The sequence below is a fragment of the Sphaerodactylus townsendi genome, linkage group LG11, assembly GCF_021028975.2.
Source record: "Sphaerodactylus townsendi isolate TG3544 linkage group LG11, MPM_Stown_v2.3, whole genome shotgun sequence".
NCBI lineage: Eukaryota > Metazoa > Chordata > Lepidosauria > Squamata > Sphaerodactylidae > Sphaerodactylus > Sphaerodactylus townsendi.
This window is the reverse complement of record NC_059435.1, coordinates 77,216,784-77,238,534: the sequence shown is the minus strand read 5'-3', so window position 1 is coordinate 77,238,534 and position 21,751 is coordinate 77,216,784. Positions and strand designations below refer to the sequence as shown.

At 59.3% G+C, this 21,751-nt stretch overlaps 1 protein-coding gene and 1 non-coding gene across 2 annotated transcripts; both read right to left on the bottom strand.

Moving 5' to 3' along the window:
• Positions 1 to 228: 228 nt before the first annotated feature.
• TBRG4 (transforming growth factor beta regulator 4) lies at positions 229 to 16,393 on the bottom strand. Its single transcript, XM_048510522.1, has 7 exons — positions 16,389 to 16,393; positions 15,614 to 15,779; positions 14,777 to 14,921; positions 6,046 to 6,291; positions 4,866 to 4,977; positions 4,602 to 4,716; positions 229 to 490 (listed from the first exon to the last, which is right to left on the bottom strand). Exons 1-7 carry the CDS (start codon positions 16,391 to 16,393, stop codon positions 389 to 391), a joined length of 891 nt encoding a protein of 296 aa, XP_048366479.1. The 3' UTR covers positions 229 to 388.
• LOC125441398 lies at positions 3,413 to 3,518 on the bottom strand. Its single transcript, XR_007245854.1, has one exon. It is a non-coding gene; the product is annotated as a U6atac minor spliceosomal RNA (small nuclear RNA).
• Positions 16,394 to 21,751: the final 5,358 nt, after the last annotated feature.

The following is a 21,751-nucleotide window of genomic DNA, read 5'->3' as shown; positions in this document are numbered from 1 at the left end:
AGCAGCAAATCCCAAGATGACAGGCGCAGATGACCAAGTAGGGAGACCGCAGAATTCCTGGAGAGGCCGAGTGTGTCCACTGGCCCGTGCGGAACTGAGCGCGGGTCTCTCCTTCCACTCGGTGACCAAACCTCTCCTTGCTTAACATAAGGATTCAAAAACAAGAGTCTCTTTGCTGGGCTGTGGCAGGAGCAGAACAGCAACTGAGAGGAGATGGGGAGAAATCAGAACTGTACAGCAGACCCTTTATTCAAACATATGTTCACGTACACAGCCAAAGAAGGCCCACGATACGCCTCAGCCCCCAGCCACGATCGGGGAGGACGGCCAGGATTCTCTTACAACCTGCCCTCAAGAGTCTCTCTCCGTCCCCTCCTGGAGTCCGTCTCTACTTCACCATGTCTTCAGCCACTGCCTTGTTCATTCTGTCCCTGAGAAAGGCGGCCTTCTGCCACTCCGACTTCAAATCAAGCCACTCGTAATAAGGAACCTGTGACAAAGGAAAGAAGGGGGAGGGGAGAAACTAGGTCAGGCCTCCACGAGGAAGATGAATCAGAGCCGTCCTGTTCCTGGGGGGGGACAAGGTCAGTTGTGCCGGCACAAATCGGGCAGATCTGAAAGGCAAGGTGAATTCCTGCGACGCTGCAAAATCACAGGGTTGGGCGGCTGCGGCAGACCCTGGAGCGCTAGAAAGATGAGAGCTCCAGCCCACTGCTCAGAAGAACACACGTGAAGCTGCCTTCCACTCAACCAGAGCGCAGGTCCATCAAGGCCAGCGCTGCTCTGGGTCTTTTACGTCACCTACAACCTGAGGTGCTGGGGTCTGAATCCATGACCTTCCGCAGGTAGAGCAGAGGCTCAGCCACTGAGCCACGGCCCCTCTCCAAGGGGAAGGCGTCTTCGGCATGGCAGACAAGGACGACAAGAGTCATTCACGCAACACGCAACCAACAGTGAAAAGGCCAGAACTGAAAACAGCACCCTTCATAAAAAGAGGCCCAGTCTCTCTACTACCGTGGTGGTGAACCTTTGGCACTCCAGATGTTATGGACTACAATTCCCATCAGCCCCTGCCAGAATGGCCAATTGGCCATGCTGGCAAGGGCTGATGGGAATTGTAGCCCATAACATCTGCAGTGCCAAAGGTTCGCCACCACTGCTCTACTAACTAACCAGGTTTGATTCCCCGCTGTGTCACTTGAGCTGTGGAAGCTTACTGGGGGAACTAGATTAGCTTGTGCACTCCAACACATGCCAGTTGGGTGACCTTGGGCTAGTCACAGTTCTTCTGAGCTCTCTCAGTCCCACCCACCTCACAAGGTGTTTGTTGGGGGGGAGGGGAAGGAGTTTGTAAGCCCCTTTGAGTCTCCTTACAGGAGAGAAAGGGGGGATATAAATCCAGACTCCTCCTCTTCTAAATCATAGGTGTCAAACTCAGGCCTTCCAGGTGTTCATGGACTACGATTCCCATCAGCCCATGCCGGCAGGGCCAGTTGGCCATGCTAGTAGGGGCTGCTGGGAATGGTAGTCCATGAACATCTGGAAGACCTGAGTTTGACACCCATGTTCTAAATCAGGCAGGAACCCAAAGATTATTTTTTTTAAAAAACATATTATTTTCTACCTAGTACATTTTTATCCCGTTTCCTCCAAGGAACCCAGTGGACTTCTGTGGTTCTCTTTGCTTAATTTTAGCATGCGATAGGGCAGTGATGGCGAACCTTTTCGAGACCGAGTGCCCAAATTGCAACCCCAAACCCATTTATTTATCGCAAAATGCCAACACGGCAATTTAACCTGAATACTGAGGTTTTCATATATAAAAAATGGTTGGCGCCGAGGCACACGTTACTCAGGAGTAAGCTTGGTGGTAGTCAGTGGCTTTGCTTTGAAGCAACCATGCAACGGGTGAATCATGACCCTAGGAGGGTTTACTCAGAAGCAAGCCCCATTGCCAGCAACCGAGCTTACTCCCAGGAAAAGGATCGCGCTTTAGTTCTTCGCATGAAAATCAGTGGGGTTTAACAGCGCTTAACAGGGTTACCTACACTGCTTCCCCAAAACTAGGTCTTAGGTTTAATGCTAATAATCGAGCCAGCCTAGGTGTGTGTGTGTGGGGGGGGGCGATTTCCCCCCCACATGACGAACTCTGTGCCCATGTGCCCACAGAGAGGGCTCTGAGTGCCACCTCTGGCACTCGTGCCATAGGTTCGCCACCACTGCGATAGGGTCTGGTTGAGAAAGAGTGGTGGCATACATAAGACATTATGTCTTTACACACACACACATATATATTGTAATGCTTTCTATTATGTAAACACAATTTGTTATTGTATCTTTTTTGTATTTATATATATAATTTTTTGTCTATTGTATACTATGATTAAATTCAATAAAGCAAAATATTAACACACACAAAAAAAGAGAAAGAGTGGTGGCTGCAGGGTGTGTCAATTAGCTTCACAGGGGAGTGGGAATTTGACCCTGGTTCTCACAGATCTCAGTGGGTTGCTCTTAAGTACACCCCCAGACTGTCTCTTTCAATTTCCACTAAAGCAAGGTATGGAGCACTCAGCTCTGCGGGGAGAAGCGAAGCTTTCCTGAGCAGAAAGGCCTCTTCCGGCCTCAGACTAAAAGTCCTTTGAAGACATCACCCCCACCCACCCAGGGCCTCTAAGCAAGAGGGAGCTTGAGGGTGCCCAGTCAGGTGGGGTGGGGGAGGTCCAGATGGCTGCTCAGGGATAATCTCTGTCCCCTTCCACCCGGGCGGATTTCAATGCCCTCTGCTCAAACCTGTGCAAACAAGGGACCCGCCACCACCTGCAGGAACAAAAGCCCAAACCAACATCACCCGACTGGAGGATCAGCAGGCGTGGGAAGAACAGGCAGCTACTGCAGACAGCTCAGCGCCAGGCTGACGCAACAGAGACTGGTGTCTTGGGGTGGAATAGCCGCAGAATCGCACCCAGACGGTGCCTAGTGCCCCCCACCCACTGAATCGGGAAATGCCGTCTGGAATCCGCACCCCAACTGCCACGCCAGGAGAGAGATCGCCCCAGTGGTTGTCATGCTAGAAATAATGCAAAATAACTAAATCAAGACAGGTTTAATTGGCGTAATTGAGATGGGTTCCTTTTCTCAGCAGAGGGGGCTCTTTTACCCTATTCAGGCTTCTGTCTCTAGACCCGTGGTGGAGAACCTTTGGCACTCCAGATGTTATGGACTACAATTCCCATCAGCCCCTGCCAGTATGGCCAATTGGGTAGCTCTTCCAGCACATGTTAGTTGCAAAGGAGAGAAGATATTTTCTTTTGGGGTGCTGTGTGGCTTCTGGGCTGTATGGCCGTGTTCCAGTAGCATTTTCTCCTGACGTTTCGCCTGCATCTGTGGCTGGCCTCTTCAGAGGATCCCCCAAAGTAAGCGGCAACATCTTAACCATATGCCTGTTGCACAGGCCACCAGGACCTCTTCTGTTCATTGCATGGGTAGCATGAAGTTTCTCTCCTTTCATACAACACTGGACAAAAGGTCAAACGCTTTAAAATTCGATAAATTATTGCAGTTCTACTAGTTACAGGACTGATCCGTGCAGTACTCGAAAGCAGGGATTTTTCTTGGTTCCAAGACATTCCAAGGTTCTGCCTAAATGTAGAATCACAGAGTAGGAAAAGACCCCCAGGGCCAGTCCAACCCCCCGCCATGCGGGAACACACAATCAAAGCACTCCTGACAGAAGGCCATCCAGCCTCTCTTTAAAAACCTCCAAAGAAGAAAACTCCACCACTCTCCAAGGCAGTGCATGCCACTGTCAAACAGCCCTGACTGTCAGGAAGTTCTTCCTAATGATTAGGTCCCTTGAATCAATTTCTCCTTGTCTGAGTCTCTGGAGAAGCAGAAAACAAGCTTGCTCCCTCTTTGACATGACAGGCCTTCAAATATTTAAACATGGCTATCATGTCACCCCTTATTTATTTATTTATTTATTTATTTATCTATTTATCTATTTATTTATTTATTATTTCTATTTATATACCGCCCTCCCGAAAGGCTCAGGGCGGTGTCCATCAACACCAAAACAATTTTAAACATCAAATACATAATTTACAATAAAATAATATATAAAATACTAACTACAGATGGCTGTACTATACTATAAAATAAACAACCCCTCCTTCCCCCTTTATATACCCACGGGAGGCCAGATGTTCTTATGGCAGAGTTGACATCATCCCGGCTGGCCAAACGCCTGGCGGAACAGGTCCGTTTTACAGGCCCTGCGGAAACTTTGTAAGTCCCGCAGGGCCCTGATCTCACCTGGAAGCCTGTTCCACCAGGTAGGGGCCAGAGCCGTAAAAGCCCTGGCCCTTGTAGAGGCCAGCCGGATCGCCTTCTCTTCTTTAGACTAAACATCCCCAGCTCCCTAAGTCTCTCTTCGTAAGGCATGGAATGTAGGCACCATAAGGGCTAGTAACTCGTGTGTAAAAAAACCTTAAAGGTCAGGGTACAGAGTTCCCTACCAAGGACCAACAAATGTACTGGTACACCTTGATCACAAAACCATGGAACTCACACACATATCACAGCAGCGCACGGTTACTCACCTCCACAAGCAAGAACCCTGCAACTTGAAGATGCCGCCGGGCCATGGCAAAACGCCCCAGCAGATCTTTGCTTCGGTTGCTGAAGTTTGGAAACTCCCATCTCATGAAGGCAATCCTGCAACAAAAGACGCCAAAACATGTGGCAACTGTGTTATTCCTTGCCATTTCAGATGGTTTAAATTTTCTTTGTTTGGGGGTTGATTTATAATTTTTTTAAAATGGGAAAAAAATGAAGCATTCAGCCCAATTTCAAAGCAGACTCACCTCCTGGCCCCTGGTGGGAGGGGTCTAGATCCCGTGGACTGCAGCAGGTGGGGCGCAACGAAGTCCGCTACAGGCAGGGCCTGGCTGTCGCTGTTAAGCACCATCTCCGCATCTGTGAAGGACAGGCAAGATAAAAAGAGAGGCTCCGAGTCTGCTTTTCTCCAGAAGTGGACAACGCTTCATGTTGACAATGCTATCTTTATTTTGTTTTGAGTTTCATTGTGTTTTAACTTACTATTTATTCTTGTCACGTATGTTTTAATGCTCGCTGCCCTAAGCCCTTCGGGGACGGGCAGGGTAGAAATATAAAAATAAATAAAAATAAATAACTATGCATGTCCAAACCACCTAAAGATTCAGTCAGGAAGCCAGCCAGGACAGGCACACCCTTCAAGTACCCATCTCTGTACCAGCAGCACCAGGTTCAATACTTGCTGGACACAATTCATTCTGCAGCATGCTTTTATCCTCAGGCAGAGACAGGTAGATGGACCAAGGGCCCACAAAGGACAGAAGAAGAGTTTGGATTTACACCCTGCCTTTCTCTCCTGTAAGGAACCTCAAGGTGGCTCACAAACTCCTTTCCCTTCCTCTCTCCAAAGGTTGAGAGAGTTCAGAGAGAACTGTGACTAGCCCAAGGTCACCCAGCAGGCTTCATGTGCAGGAGAGGGGAAACAAACCCAGTTCGCCAGACTAGAGTGGGGAATCAGGATGCACAGGTTGTCATTTCATCCCCCAGTTGAAGGGCATGGGGAAAGAAGAAGAAGAGTGGAGGTGAACGACTGGCTTTGCAGGTGTTGCGACCAAGAACGTTTTGGCTTCTTGGACCTGGAGCGCCCAGCAACAGTTCTGTCACTCTCAGGAAATCCATCCTACAATTCCCAACATCTGCTTTGACTTCCGGCCTGCCCCCAGCGGCAGCTCCCCACCCTTTGCAAGCAGCAGCTGCTACTACGACACATCCGCTTGCAACAGCTTCACCCCTGGCTTTTGTGCGGCCTGTCATTTTTTGCACAGCACCAAACCAGGTACACAGGTTGCTCATCTCCCTCCCCGACAGGTATTGGAGATTAGCGGTGGCCCAAAGGCATTTCCCAAGACGCAGGGTGTGCAGCTCTGCCGAAGCCCCCTGTGGAACAGGCAAGGCAGACAGGGGCTCCATTCCCCCAATGATACTTACCCAGCTGCCAGCCGTAGACGGTGTCCACGTCAAAACGTGCCTTGGCCTCATCGCCGGCCACACTCTGCAGCGTCTCTTTCAGGCTGGTCTGCAGCGGGGTCGCCTTCCTTTCCCCTCGCAAGTCCTTGATGCTCAAAGCTTCCTGCGGCAAGAGGGGCCCGTCGTAGCCAGCACACTCCAGGCGGGCTGTGGTGTTGATATGGATCAGTTTTAGCTGATAGTTCCGTCCCCTGGGGGACTGATCACCTGGGAAGGAAAGAAAAGAGGAGAGCATCATGTAGCCCCAGGACTAGGCTTATACCGAGTGGCTCCGTCTGCAGTAAGGGACAGTGGAGGGAATTCCCTACCAGGAGATCTAACTTACGGCAACTTCAGGTGATGCTTAGCCGTTCTACACCGGAATGAATTCAAGGTTCTGGTCTTAACCTTCAAATCCCTAAACAGTCGGGGAATGTCATACCTAAGGGACCGCCTCTTCCAATGCAACTCCCAGAGGGCATTACACTCTACTGGAAGCAACTTGCTGGTGATCCCTAGCCCCAGAAACATCTGGTTGTCCTCAGCCAGGAGCAGAGCCTTTTCAGTTCCAGCCCAGACTTGGTGGAGCATATCCCCTCTTCCTCTCCTGTAAGGAGACTCAAAGGGGCTTACAAACTCCTTTCCCTTTCCCCCCTCACAACAAACATGTGTTGGAGTGCACAAGCTAATCTAGTTCACCAGATAAGCTTCCACAGCTCAAGTGGCAGAGCGGGGAATCAAACTCAATTCTCCAGGTTTGATTCCCCGCTCTGCCACTTGAGCTGTGGAGGCTTATCTGGGGAGCCAGATTAGCTTGTGCACTCCAACACATGCCAGCTGGGTGACCTTGGGCTAGTCTCAGTTCTTCAGAGCTCTCTCAGCCCCACCCACCTCACAGGGTGTCTGTGGTAAGGAGAGGAAGGGAAAGGAGATTGGAAGCCATTTTGAGTCTCCTTACAGGAGAGAAAGCGGGGATATAAATCCAAACTCTTCTTCTTCAACTGGGACTGCTAATAAATAAAAACTAAATTAGTTAAACACAGTCCTAAATAAAAAATGTTCTCAGCTGCCTCCTGAAGATGGAAAATGGGGGGACTGGGCCCAGCTCTCTGGGAATGTTGTTCCATAATCATGCAGTTCACAACCTGCAACTGGTTTCCAAACATAAGAACATAAGAACAAGCCAGCTGGATCAGACCAGAGTCCACCTAGTCCAGCACTCTGCTACTCGCAGTGGCCCACCAGGTGCCTTTGGGAGCTCACGTGCAGGAGGTGAAAGCAATGGCCTTCTGCTGCTGCTGCTGCTGCTGCTGCTGCTGAGCACCTGGTCTGCTAAGGCATTTGCAATCTCAGATCAAGGAGGATCAAGATTGGTAGCCATAGATCGACTTCTCCTCCATAAATCTGTCCAAGCCCCTTTTAAAGCTATCCAGGTTAGTGGCCATCCCCACCTCCTGTGGCAGCATATTCCAACCAAACACAACCAATGCTAGAAACAAAACACCACCACAAACAAAAACAACACCACCACCAAAACACGAGACTGGTGTCAGAATGGAAATGTACCACTCTGCAAGCCTGAGGCAAAGAGAAGAGTCATTCAGGGAGCTTCAATAAAACCTAGCCCGGGAAGGATTTAATGGCCTTCACTGCCTTCAATACACAGAGCATCACATGGAAGAGATTCAGGCCTGGAATGATGCAACTCGCTATCTTTGTACACTTGTGCCAAGACCATTTTTCACCAGTGCCACATAACCTTTTAGGCTGGCATTTAGCAGCCAGGCAGAAATACATAGCTGTGCTGGGATTGGCCCACCCTGTCAGGCTTCAACAGCCGCCAGCCACCCTACCAAGGCACTGGAAGCGAGGAAAGAAATATTTATCTAAAATGTTCCTATCCTGCCTTATTCCTTCAGACTCAAGGCAAGCAAGCAATGTAGCATCCAAGCTGCAAAGACACAAATTAGAACAGTCCGATTAGACACAGAAAGACACAGCTGAAAATACACACACTGCCCATTTGAAAGCACTCAAAACTGAAAACAAAGAAGAATTAAAAGGCAGGAGAATTAAAACACACAGGAGGACACACAAGCACAACTGAATCAACTCAAACCTTTCAAGCAATTCACCCTCCACAAAATGTTCTCTGGGAGAAGGCTGCTTTTTGGGCCTTCCTAAATCTAGTGTGGTGTAGTGGTTAAGAGCAGGTGGATTCTAATCTGGAGAACCGGGTTTGATTCCCCGCTCCTCCACCCGAGTGGCGGAGGCTTATCTGGTGAACCAGATGTGTTTCCACACTCCTTCTTCCTGCTGTGTGACCTTGGGCTAGTCACAGTTCTCTGAGTTCTCTCAGAACTCTCTCAGCCCCACCTACCTCACAAGGTGTCTGTTGTGGGGAGTGGAAAGAAGTTTGCAAGCCACATTGAGTCTCCTTACAAAAGAGAAAGGTGGGGTATAAACCCAAACTCTTCTTCTAGCGCAGGGGTCCCCAAACTACGGCCCGGGGGCCAAATGTGGCCCCCTGAAGGCATTTATCCGGCCCGCCAGGCATGGCGGCGATGGCTTCATTCATGTGCAGTGGGGGCTCGAGGGAGAGGAGGAACCGGCCCCAACGGCTGTTGATTGCAATTACATGATGGCACCCCCAAATCTCCATGAATTTTCTGACCCAGAGTTGGAAACCTTACACGTGGCAACTCCTGCTCTGCCCTTCCCTCTCGGCTACCCCATGTGTTGCTCTCAGGCTTTCTGTTCCGCCTCACTCCCATTGGCATCAGCCAGGCTGGTGAATCACTCGCTGGCTGCTAGGGAGGAAAGAACCCAGGAAGATACCTGATCCTGGGTTAGATGGAATGCTTCATTGGGAAAGTTCTGCTTTTTTTTACAGGGGAAGGTATTCCACAGCCTCCCCAACAATATTTGGAGCCCACCCTGTACTTGACATACTTTGGTCACTGTTCTAAAAATAGACCATGACAGAAAGGCTGAAAGGTGAAATCAAACATTTTACAATCATTTGTGCATAGGAATTTGTTCACAGTTTTTTTTAGTCCGGCCCTCCAACAGTCTGAGGGACAGTGAACTGTCCCCCGGTTTTAAAAGTTTGGGGACCCCTGTTCTAGCGAGTGAAGATGCCCTCTTCACCCCCTCTGGTTGGCCATTCCAAAGAGCTGGGCCCACCATGGAAAAGGTTATAAAAAGGTTATAACTGTGGGCTCAGGTGTCTGTTTCATCATTATTTAACTTTTGGCCACGGAGCAAACTGGGGGACCAATTCCACATCAGACTGGTGATCTGCCATGTGAAAAGCAGCAGGCACACACACACAAAAAGAATTTTAGTTTCAGCTAAAACCAACGCAGCGAATTCTAACTTTTAAAAAGCAGCAGTGGCGTAGGAGGTTAAGAGCTCGTGTAACTAATCTGGAGGAACTGGGTTTGATTCCCAGCTCTGCCGCCTGAGCTGTGGAGGCTTCTCTGGGGAATTCAGATTAGCCTGTGCACTCCCACACACGCCAGCTGGGTGACCTTGGGCTAGTCACAGCTTCTCGGAGCTCTCTCAGCCCCACCCACCTCACAGGGTGTTTGTTGTGAGGGGGGAAGGGCAAGGAGATTGTCAGCCCCTTTGAGTCTCCTGCAGGAGAGAAAGGGGGGATATAAATCCAAACTCTTCTTCTTCTTCATCTGCCATGTGAAAAGCAGTAGGCACACAAAAAAAAAGAATTTTAGTTTCAGCTAAAACCAACACAGCGAATTCTAACTTTTAAAAATTTGGATTATTAAATGTGTTTGTGGCTTTATCAACCCCAGAGATAATCCCTTGAAAAACATCAACTCCACCGGTGAAACTGCCAGTCCTGTATTGGCAAAAACCTCCACTCACCGTTCTAAACTGTATGAAACAACAAATCTTGAGGAATAGAACATTTTTCCACACCGATATAAAACAGTAGGAAATTTTCCACCTCACATTTCTGGCTGGCTGACAAGTGGAACGACGTCTCCGGCTGGCTGCCACTGAACAAGACGGGTCTATTTCACCTGAAGGGCGCTTTGGAGGTCAGGGCCTGAAATAGCTGTGGAGGGGGGCAGAAAAGAGCCCTTCTCTGTAGCGTCCTCATCCCCAGGTCCAACGGTTAGAACTGAGACCCACAAATGACCCTGTTTTGTGGCAGCCACAGGGCTGGTCTTCACCACCAAAGGGGCAAGCGCCAAATCTGACAAGCGTGTGCTGGGGAGAGCCAGGTGAGTGGTGTTACCTGGCGCAGCTCTGGCTGGCCAAGAGCAGCCCTTTAGCTGAGGCTACATTTAAATCCTCAGCCCAGCAAAGCAGGGAAAGCCAGCCCTTGCTTGCTGTGGGCCGGGTGACCCAGAGTGATAGAAGTCCTGGATTCAGGATAGGAAAACCCCGGTTTGAATCCCTGCTCCAGGAATATCTCTCCAAAGGGGCTGAGCAGGCAAATGAAACGGTACACAAAGTAGGTGAGTGTCAGGAGGCCTGAATTTTGGGATTTTGCTAATGCTGCTGTTTCGTTGCACTGGGGGGAGGATGGTAGGGGTTAACTGCATTTCTAACTGTCTTTTCACTGTTGCTGTAGAATGTGGAGTAGCACCAGGTGGTGTTCAAGGTCATCGCTTGCCCATCTCCTGTTATCTCCTTACACTTACGTTTAGGCGCACTTTCGGGGGGGGGGGGGGCTGCCAGTTTCTTAACTATTGGTGTTTGCGCAGGCTTTTCTCCGTCTTGGCTTTGGCCAGGGAAGATCCCGAACCAATAAAGTTGCTGTTCTTCAACAAGAGCTTGTGTGTGTTTTGGGGGATTCTGACAAAAATGCACAAAAACACCAAGATTTAAATATATAACAATAGGGTCTGAACTGGCCAAGACTGCGAGGGAAAGAGATCTTGAGGGCTGTGGTAGAAATGTTAAGGAAACGTCAACTCAGCGTGCAGCAGCAGTGAAAAACACAAACTCCTCGTTGGGAATTATCCGGAAAAGGCCTAGAATAAAATGGCCAATATTGTATTGTCCTTGTATAAAACTATGATGCGCCTGCATTTGGAACACTGTGTACAGTTCTGGTTGCTGTATCCAAAAAAAAAAAGGATACTGCAGAACAGGAGAAAATGCAGGCAAGGGAAACTGAGATTAAGGGGTTGGAACGTTTTTCTTATCCGTCTACTATATTTACAGTCCACTTTCCTTGAAGCGACTCAAGGTGGATTACAGCATACAGAGCAGCACAGTCAGAGAGCACAAGACAGCCGATGAACACGGGCAACAGGAAGAGGACTACAGAATTAAGAGAGCAATGAGGACAACCAGCTGTCCTTTGAGGAGACGACAAACAGGCTTTCTATTCAATTTAGAAAACCAATAAATAAGAGAGGCCACAATAGAGGTTGACAAAATTATCCCTGGGGCAGAGAATGTGCGCAAGTGCCCTTTCTCCGTCTCTCAAAACACCAGAACTCAGGAGTACCCAATTCAGTTACGGGCAACAGGTTCAGGACAGAAATTCTACTTTACTCAATGAGGATTTCAATTATGGAATTCACGGCCAGTGGATGTAGTGATGAGACGGCTTTCAGTGGGAATTAGATTAATGGAGGAGAGGTCCATCAGTGGCAAGTTAATGCGTCCTTAAGAATACGTGGGATTTGCTACCAAAGGATATAGTGATGGCCACAGGCACAGACAGCTTTAAAAGGGAATTAGACGGATTCACGGAGGCGGAGAGGTCTGGCAGTGGCCATTAGCCGTGGGGACTGGAGGGAACCTCCACAATCAAGGGCAACTAATCTCTTACTGCTAGAAGGCAGTAGCAGGTGAAGGCCTTGACTTCTATGCCCTGTTTGTTTGGTCACCTCTCCAGGGCAACTAGTTGGGTGCTATATAAAACAGAAGAAGATAAAAAGGTTGGATTTATATTCCCCTTTCTCTCCTGTAAGACGACTCAAGGTGGCTTACAAACTCCCTTCCTTCCTCTCCCTGTAACACACAGGTATCAAACTCGCGGCCCTCCAGATGTTATGGACTACAGTTCCTGCTTCCTGATGGGAACTGTAGTCCATAACATCTGGAGGGCCGCGAGTTTGACACCTATGCTGTAACAGACATCTTGGTGGGGCTGAGAGAGTTTGGAGAGAGTTGTGACTGGCCCAAAGTCATCCGGCAGGAATGTCAGAGCAGGGAAACAAACCCCTGGTATCTGTAACCTGGTTGCAATTTCCATGTAACCCAATTGATGGCCACTAACCTGGATAGCTTGATCTGAGATTGCAAATGCCTTAACAGACCAGGTGCTCAGGAGCAACAGCCGCAGAAGGCCATTGCTTTCACATCCTGCAGGTGAGCTCCCAAAGGCACCTGGTGGGCCACTGCGAGTAGAAGAGAGCTGGACGAGATGGACTCTGGTCTGATCCAGCTGGCTTGTTCTTATGTTCTTATTTTTCTTATTAGAGTCCACCACTCTTAACCACTATACCACGCTGCCTGTCAGCATTGCTGGACTAGAGGGACCACTGGTCTCATCCTGGAAGGCTCCTCTAATGTACTTACATTGCCCAGAGAACATAAAAGGCAGGATTTGAGCCAACGGAAGGCTGGAGTTCTGTCCATCCTCACACTTCTGATCTGCTTTCCCTTTCTATCTTTCGTGCCGCTTTTTCTCTTCTTCTCTAATTGAGTCGATCTACTTTAGTTGTTTTTAATTTCTTTTTGCATATATATGCTTGATTAAATACGATAAACATTCTTATATGGATAAGATTTGGACTGGAATTGTTGTATATCACATTAATACATCTTATATTACATAACTAATACGGATATGAAATTGCTTTGTATAATAAGCCACTCTATGTTTCTGTATATTTTCTGTTTTTCTATTTCTTTAATAAATAAAATATATTTTTTTACAAAAGGAAGACTCCCATGAATGTCTTTGGAGCTCAAGGAAGCATTCACTGATCAACACCCCTCCATTTTATCCCCATAACAATCCAGTATGGACAGTTAGGAAGAGAGAATCTGGCCCCTGGTTGGCTACTCAGCTTCACGGCAGAGCACAAATTTGAACTCAAGTCTCTCAAGACAGAGTGACAGACTGTCTCAGCACTGCATAAGAACATAAGAACAAGCCAGCTGGATCAGACCACAGTCCATCTAGTCCAGCTCTCTGCTACTCGCAGTGGCCCACCAGGTGCCTTTGGGAGCTCACATGCAGGATGTGAAAGCAATGGCCTTCTGCGGCTGCTGCTCCTGAGCACCTGGACTGTTAAGGCATTTGCAACCTCAGATCAAGGAGGATCAAGATTGGTAGCCATAGATCGACTTCTCCTCCATAAATCTGTCCAAGCCCCTTTTAAAGCTATCCAGGTTAGTGGCCATCACCACCTCCTGCGGCAGCATACTCCAAACACCAATCACACGTTGCGTGAAGAAGTGTTTCCTTTTATTAGTCCCAATTCTTTCCCCCAGCATTTTCAATGAATGCCCCCTGGCATATATGTCTTACTGTAGTCGATCTACTTTAGTTGTTTTTAATTTCTTTTTGCATATATATGCTTGATTAAATACGATAAACATTCTTATACGGATAAGATTTGGACTGGAATTGTTGTATATCACATTAAGTGGTGGCGAACCTCTGAAATACAGTGGTGGCGAACCTCTGAAATACAGAAAACCTGCTTTTAGTTCTCAGGTAATACACGCACAGAATTTGCAGTAAACAAGGTGGCTACAAATCCTTCTCATTTCATAAGGCAGATGTGACTATCAATGGTGTAACAAACATGTTTACCTCCCACTTCTCTAAACCACAGGATCACTCAGACCACCCCATGGCTACATCAATGGCTGAGTCTGCTCATGAACAAAGGCAAAGAGTGACATCACAAGGACATGTGTGTCCCACTTTCCCTGCCACATGACATTGCTTGGAAGTCAGGTCCCCCATGTGCTGGAAAACTACCAGTCAGCCCAGACTTCGAAGTCTCTCTTTTGGAAACAAGCCCTTACAAAACCCCTCTGCTTCCTTTGCAGTGCTGCCACCTAACGGCAGATCCTAATTCCAACTACCTGCTAGTAGCAGCAACAACAACAACAACAACAACAACAACAACAACAACAACAACAACAAGAAGAAGCAGCAGCAGCAGCAGCAGCGGAGTAGTAGTTTGGATTTATATCCCCCCTTTCTCTCCTGTAGGAGATTCAAAGGGGCTTACAATCTCCTTGCCCTTCCCCCCCACAACAAACACCCTGTGAGGTAGGTGGGGCTGAGAGAGCTCCGAGAAGCTGTGACTAGCCCAAGGTCACCCTTGGAAGAACATTAGGATGACTGAAGATAACCTCTGTTTATGCAAGAAAATTTCTAAATGTTAATTGTAAAAGGCTTCCTGTTTAGCAGAAACTTTGGCCCAGCAATATCGAAGAGTTGCTAGTAGTGATGCACAAATTCACTCCCTGACATTTTGTGCTTCACTCCACCTCCCGTGGCAGCCATTTTGGGGCTGAGCCTATCACCCTGAGACAGAATCCCAAAGGCGCTCGCAGCTTCAAAAAGATTGGGGACCCCCGAGGCAAGAGCCCTGAGCCTTCATGCTGAATAATCCCTGGCCAGAGATGCTCTCCATCTGCACCCGAGGAAAACAGACCCTCCGCCCCACCCCCAAGCCCTTCGTGCATAACCTGCTTATACCTAAGAGGCGAGTGCAAAACTCCGGAGATAGAACACTTTGTAGATGGGCGGCCTTTGCTTGCTGCAGCACGCACAGCGACCACACCAGATCCACCAGTAGGTTCGGCTCCAAGGAGTCCAGGTGGTAATCCAGCCGATCGTGGATCTGAGGAAGACAACACAGCAATGGTTATGAGGAGAAACCTCTGGATTACAGCTGTCAGTTGTATTTCCAAGCGCAAGTGCAGCAATCCACTCTAATGCTCAGGATCTAGGGCAGTGGTGGCGAACCTATGGCACGGGTGCCAGAGGTGGCACTCAGAGCCCTCTCTGTGGGCAAGCACAAACAGAACTGCCCCCCCCCCACATCTAGGCTGGCTTGAGCCGCTGAGCTCGATTATTAGCATTAAACCTAAGACCTAGTTTTGGGGAAGCAGTGTAGGTAACCCTGTTAAGCGCTGTTAAACCCCACTGATTTTCATGTGAAGAACTAAAGCGCGATCCTTTACCTGGGAGTAAGCTCAGTTGCTGGCAATGGGGCTTGCTTCTGAGTAAACCCTCCTAGGGTCGTGATTCACCCGTCGGAAGAGTTGCATGGTTGCTTCAAAGCAAAGCCACCGACTACCACCAAGCTTACTCCCGAGTAACGCACGCCTCGGAGCCAACTGTTTTTTCTAAACTTAAACCTCAGTATTCAGGTTAAATTGCTGGCACTTTGCGATAAATAAATGGGTTTTGGGTTGCAATTTGGGCACTCGGTCTCAAAAAGGTTCGGCATCACTGATCTAGGGGCAGAGAAGCCCCCTGACACACTGCGCACAGCTACAGCACCCCCTGCAGGATCAAGAAGGGGATTACCATACTGAAGAAGGCCTCTCTGCAGCTGGGTTGGAAGTTCAGACGAGCAAAGGCAAGCACAACATTGCTAAGATGGACGGGTCTGAATTTGTTGGCGTTGTCCACGGTGTACTGAGGAGAAAGGGAGAGATGGCTTAGGCCCCTAAGTTTTCTATGTTGCTTTTCTCTTCGTGGCAATTCACAAAGAAAATAAATGGGTCGATCGGCGGGCAGGGTCAGGTGGAGCTTCCGATTAGCCACTGGAGAGCTGGTTTGCTGAGCAGATCTTTAAAAAATGTTGCTCCCACCACAACATAAATGACTGAAGTCAAAGCTCTGTGTATGCAAGAAAATATTTTTGGACAATATGTTCCTTTTGAGAGGCATCTTGTTAAGCAGATCTTCAACCTGGAATGTTGGAGCGTTACTATCTATTTAATAGTGCCGTAGCAGCAGTGGCGTAGGAGGTTAAGAGCTCGTGTATCTAATCTGGAGGAACCGGGTTTGATTCCCAGCTCTGCCGCCTGAGCTGTGGAGGCTTATCTGGGGAATTCAGATTAGCCTGTGAACTCCCACACACGCCAGCTGGGTGCCCTTGGGCTAGTCACAGCTTCTCGGAGCTCTCTCAGCCCCACCCACCTCACAGGGTGTTTGTTGTGAGGGGGGAAGGGCAAGGAGATTGTCAGCCCCTTTGAGTCTCCTGCAGGAGAGAAAGGGGGGATATAAATCCAAACTCTTCTTCTTCTAATATACATTTCTATCCCACCCTATATCTGAAGGACTCAGGGCAGGTTACAACATAAGACGTAAAAATTACCTAAAAACAGTTAGCAACTGTGGACAATTAAAAAACTGTTTAAAATTCCTAAGGGTCTATTAGAGTCCCTAAAAAACTATTAGAACCCTGAAACTTCCAAAAGAAAAGTGTAACTCAATTCCCTGACCTTTTGTGGATGACTCCGCCTCAAGGGGCAGCAGTGGCGTTTGGGGGGGGGGGGGGGTGGGGGGGGGGGGGGGGGGGGGGGGGGGGGGGGGGGGGGGGGGCGGGGGGGGGGGGGGGGGGGGTGGGTTGGGGGGGGGGGGTGGCTTGGGCGGGGGGGGTGGGGGGGGGGAAGGTGGGGGGGGACCGGGCCCGGGGGGGTGGTGGGGGGGGGGGAGGAGGGGGGGGGTGGGGGGGGGGGGGGGTGGGGGGGGGGGGGGGAGGGGGGGGGGGGGGGTGGGGGGGGGGGGGGGTGGGGGGGGGGGGGGGTGGGGGGGGGGGGGGGTGGGGGGGGGGGGGGGTGGGGGGGGGGGGGGGTGGGGGGGGGGGGGGGTGGGGGGGGGGGGGGGTGGGGGGGGGGGGGGGTGGGGGGGGGGGGGGGTGGGGGGGGGGGGGGGTGGGGGGGGGGGGGGGTGGGGGGGGGGGGGGGTGGGGGGGGGGGGGGGTGGGGGGGGGGGGGGGTGGGGGGGGGGGGGGGTGGGGGGGGGGGGGGGTGGGGGGGGGGGGGGGTGGGGGGGGGGGGGGGTGGGGGGGGGGGGGGGTGGGGGGGGGGGGGGGTGGGGGGGGGGGGGGGTGGGGGGGGGGGGGGGTGGGGGGGGGGGGGGGTGGGGGGGGGGGGGGGTGGGGGGGGGGGGGGGTGGGGGGGGGGGGGGGTGGGGGGGGGGGGGGGTGGGGGGGGGGGGGGGTGGGGGGGGGGGGGGGTGGGGGGGGGGGGGGGTGGGGGGGGGGGGGGGTGGGGGGGGGGGGGGGTGGGGGGGGGGGGGGGTGGGGGGGGGGGGGGGTGGGGGGGGGGGGGGGTGGGGGGGGGGGGGGGTGGGGGGGGGGGGGGGTGGGGGGGGGGGGGGGTGGGGGGGGGGGGGGGTGGGGGGGGGGGGGGGTGGGGGGGGGGGGGGGTGGGGGGGGGGGGGGGTGGGGGGGGGGGGGGGTGGGGGGGGGGGGGGGTGGGGGGGGGGGGGGGTGGGGGGGGGGGGGGGTGGGGGGGGGGGGGGGTGGGGGGGGGGGGGGGTGGGGGGGGGGGGGGGTGGGGGGGGGGGGGGGTGGGGGGGGGGGGGGGTGGGGGGGGGGGGGGGTGGGGGGGGGGGGGGGTGGGGGGGGGGGGGGGTGGGGGGGGGGGGGGGTGGGGGGGGGGGGGGGTGGGGGGGGGGGGGGGTGGGGGGGGGGGGGGGTGGGGGGGGGGGGGGGTGGGGGGGGGGGGGGGTGGGGGGGGGGGGGGGTGGGGGGGGGGGGGGGTGGGGGGGGGGGGGGGTGGGGGGGGGGGGGGGTGGGGGGGGGGGGGGGTGGGGGGGGGGGGGGGTGGGGGGGGGGGGGGGTGGGGGGGGGGGGGGGTGGGGGGGGGGGGGGGTGGGGGGGGGGGGGGGTGGGGGGGGGGGGGGGTGGGGGGGGGGGGGGGTGGGGGGGGGGGGGGGTGGGGGGGGGGGGGGGTGGGGGGGGGGGGGGGTGGGGGGGGGGGGGGGTGGGGGGGGGGGGGGGTGGGGGGGGGGGGGGGTGGGGGGGGGGGGGGGTGGGGGGGGGGGGGGGTGGGGGGGGGGGGGGGTGGGGGGGGGGGGGGGTGGGGGGGGGGGGGGGTGGGGGGGGGGGGGGGTGGGGGGGGGGGGGGGTGGGGGGGGGGGGGGGTGGGGGGGGGGGGGGGTGGGGGGGGGGGGGGGTGGGGGGGGGGGGGGGTGGGGGGGGGGGGGGGTGGGGGGGGGGGGGGGTGGGGGGGGGGGGGGGTGGGGGGGGGGGGGGGTGGGGGGGGGGGGGGGTGGGGGGGGGGGGGGGTGGGGGGGGGGGGGGGTGGGGGGGGGGGGGGGTGGGGGGGGGGGGGGGTGGGGGGGGGGGGGGGTGGGGGGGGGGGGGGGTGGGGGGGGGGGGGGGTGGGGGGGGGGGGGGGTGGGGGGGGGGGGGGGTGGGGGGGGGGGGGGGTGGGGGGGGGGGGGGGTGGGGGGGGGGGGGGGTGGGGGGGGGGGGGGGTGGGGGGGGGGGGGGGTGGGGGGGGGGGGGGGTGGGGGGGGGGGGGGGTGGGGGGGGGGGGGGGTGGGGGGGGGGGGGGGTGGGGGGGGGGGGGGGTGGGGGGGGGGGGGGGTGGGGGGGGGGGGGGGTGGGGGGGGGGGGGGGTGGGGGGGGGGGGGGGTGGGGGGGGGGGGGGGTGGGGGGGGGGGGGGGTGGGGGGGGGGGGGGGTGGGGGGGGGGGGGGGTGGGGGGGGGGGGGGGTGGGGGGGGGGGGGGGTGGGGGGGGGGGGGGGTGGGGGGGGGGGGGGGTGGGGGGGGGGGGGGGTGGGGGGGGGGGGGGGTGGGGGGGGGGGGGGGTGGGGGGGGGGGGGGGTGGGGGGGGGGGGGGGTGGGGGGGGGGGGGGGTGGGGGGGGGGGGGGGTGGGGGGGGGGGGGGGTGGGGGGGGGGGGGGGTGGGGGGGGGGGGGGGTGGGGGGGGGGGGGGGTGGGGGGGGGGGGGGGTGGGGGGGGGGGGGGGTGGGGGGGGGGGGGGGTGGGGGGGGGGGGGGGTGGGGGGGGGGGGGGGTGGGGGGGGGGGGGGGTGGGGGGGGGGGGGGGTGGGGGGGGGGGGGGGTGGGGGGGGGGGGGGGTGGGGGGGGGGGGGGGTGGGGGGGGGGGGGGGTGGGGGGGGGGGGGGGTGGGGGGGGGGGGGGGTGGGGGGGGGGGGGGGTGGGGGGGGGGGGGGGTGGGGGGGGGGGGGGGTGGGGGGGGGGGGGGGTGGGGGGGGGGGGGGGTGGGGGGGGGGGGGGGTGGGGGGGGGGGGGGGTGGGGGGGGGGGGGGGTGGGGGGGGGGGGGGGTGGGGGGGGGGGGGGGTGGGGGGGGGGGGGGGTGGGGGGGGGGGGGGGTGGGGGGGGGGGGGGGTGGGGGGGGGGGGGGGTGGGGGGGGGGGGGGGTGGGGGGGGGGGGGGGTGGGGGGGGGGGGGGGTGGGGGGGGGGGGGGGTGGGGGGGGGGGGGGGTGGGGGGGGGGGGGGGTGGGGGGGGGGGGGGGTGGGGGGGGGGGGGGGTGGGGGGGGGGGGGGGTGGGGGGGGGGGGGGGTGGGGGGGGGGGGGGGTGGGGGGGGGGGGGGGTGGGGGGGGGGGGGGGTGGGGGGGGGGGGGGGTGGGGGGGGGGGGGGGTGGGGGGGGGGGGGGGTGGGGGGGGGGGGGGGTGGGGGGGGGGGGGGGTGGGGGGGGGGGGGGGTGGGGGGGGGGGGGGGTGGGGGGGGGGGGGGGTGGGGGGGGGGGGGGGTGGGGGGGGGGGGGGGTGGGGGGGGGGGGGGGTGGGGGGGGGGGGGGGTGGGGGGGGGGGGGGGTGGGGGGGGGGGGGGGTGGGGGGGGGGGGGGGTGGGGGGGGGGGGGGGTGGGGGGGGGGGGGGGTGGGGGGGGGGGGGGGTGGGGGGGGGGGGGGGTGGGGGGGGGGGGGGGTGGGGGGGGGGGGGGGTGGGGGGGGGGGGGGGTGGGGGGGGGGGGGGGTGGGGGGGGGGGGGGGTGGGGGGGGGGGGGGGTGGGGGGGGGGGGGGGTGGGGGGGGGGGGGGGTGGGGGGGGGGGGGGGTGGGGGGGGGGGGGGGTGGGGGGGGGGGGGGGTGGGGGGGGGGGGGGGTGGGGGGGGGGGGGGGTGGGGGGGGGGGGGGGTGGGGGGGGGGGGGGGTGGGGGGGGGGGGGGGTGGGGGGGGGGGGGGGTGGGGGGGGGGGGGGGTGGGGGGGGGGGGGGGTGGGGGGGGGGGGGGGTGGGGGGGGGGGGGGGTGGGGGGGGGGGGGGGTGGGGGGGGGGGGGGGTGGGGGGGGGGGGGGGTGGGGGGGGGGGGGGGTGGGGGGGGGGGGGGGTGGGGGGGGGGGGGGGTGGGGGGGGGGGGGGGTGGGGGGGGGGGGGGGTGGGGGGGGGGGGGGGTGGGGGGGGGGGGGGGTGGGGGGGGGGGGGGGTGGGGGGGGGGGGGGGTGGGGGGGGGGGGGGGTGGGGGGGGGGGGGGGTGGGGGGGGGGGGGGGTGGGGGGGGGGGGGGGTGGGGGGGGGGGGGGGTGGGGGGGGGGGGGGGTGGGGGGGGGGGGGGGTGGGGGGGGGGGGGGGTGGGGGGGGGGGGGGGTGGGGGGGGGGGGGGGTGGGGGGGGGGGGGGGTGGGGGGGGGGGGGGGTGGGGGGGGGGGGGGGTGGGGGGGGGGGGGGGTGGGGGGGGGGGGGGGTGGGGGGGGGGGGGGGTGGGGGGGGGGGGGGGTGGGGGGGGGGGGGGGTGGGGGGGGGGGGGGGTGGGGGGGGGGGGGGGTGGGGGGGGGGGGGGGTGGGGGGGGGGGGGGGTGGGGGGGGGGGGGGGTGGGGGGGGGGGGGGGTGGGGGGGGGGGGGGGTGGGGGGGGGGGGGGGTGGGGGGGGGGGGGGGTGGGGGGGGGGGGGGGTGGGGGGGGGGGGGGGTGGGGGGGGGGGGGGGTGGGGGGGGGGGGGGGTGGGGGGGGGGGGGGGTGGGGGGGGGGGGGGGTGGGGGGGGGGGGGGGTGGGGGGGGGGGGGGGTGGGGGGGGGGGGGGGTGGGGGGGGGGGGGGGTGGGGGGGGGGGGGGGTGGGGGGGGGGGGGGGTGGGGGGGGGGGGGGGTGGGGGGGGGGGGGGGTGGGGGGGGGGGGGGGTGGGGGGGGGGGGGGGTGGGGGGGGGGGGGGGTGGGGGGGGGGGGGGGTGGGGGGGGGGGGGGGTGGGGGGGGGGGGGGGTGGGGGGGGGGGGGGGTGGGGGGGGGGGGGGGTGGGGGGGGGGGGGGGTGGGGGGGGGGGGGGGTGGGGGGGGGGGGGGGTGGGGGGGGGGGGGGGTGGGGGGGGGGGGGGGTGGGGGGGGGGGGGGGTGGGGGGGGGGGGGGGTGGGGGGGGGGGGGGGTGGGGGGGGGGGGGGGTGGGGGGGGGGGGGGGTGGGGGGGGGGGGGGGTGGGGGGGGGGGGGGGTGGGGGGGGGGGGGGGTGGGGGGGGGGGGGGGTGGGGGGGGGGGGGGGTGGGGGGGGGGGGGGGTGGGGGGGGGGGGGGGTGGGGGGGGGGGGGGGTGGGGGGGGGGGGGGGTGGGGGGGGGGGGGGGTGGGGGGGGGGGGGGGTGGGGGGGGGGGGGGGTGGGGGGGGGGGGGGGTGGGGGGGGGGGGGGGTGGGGGGGGGGGGGGGTGGGGGGGGGGGGGGGTGGGGGGGGGGGGGGGTGGGGGGGGGGGGGGGTGGGGGGGGGGGGGGGTGGGGGGGGGGGGGGGTGGGGGGGGGGGGGGGTGGGGGGGGGGGGG

What these genes read in the sequence shown, in the direction of transcription:
- TBRG4 (XM_048510522.1), bottom strand. An exon ending in GTTTTGCACTCGCCTCTTAG is followed by an intron (nt 6,292 to 14,776) that starts GTATAAGCAGGT and finishes TTTCCTTCCCAG; the next exon opens with GTGATCAGTCCCCCAGGGGA. An exon ending in CAGGGTTCTTGCTTGTGGAG is followed by an intron (nt 491 to 4,601) that starts GTGAGTAACCGT and finishes CCTTTGTCACAG; the next exon opens with GTTCCTTATTACGAGTGGCT.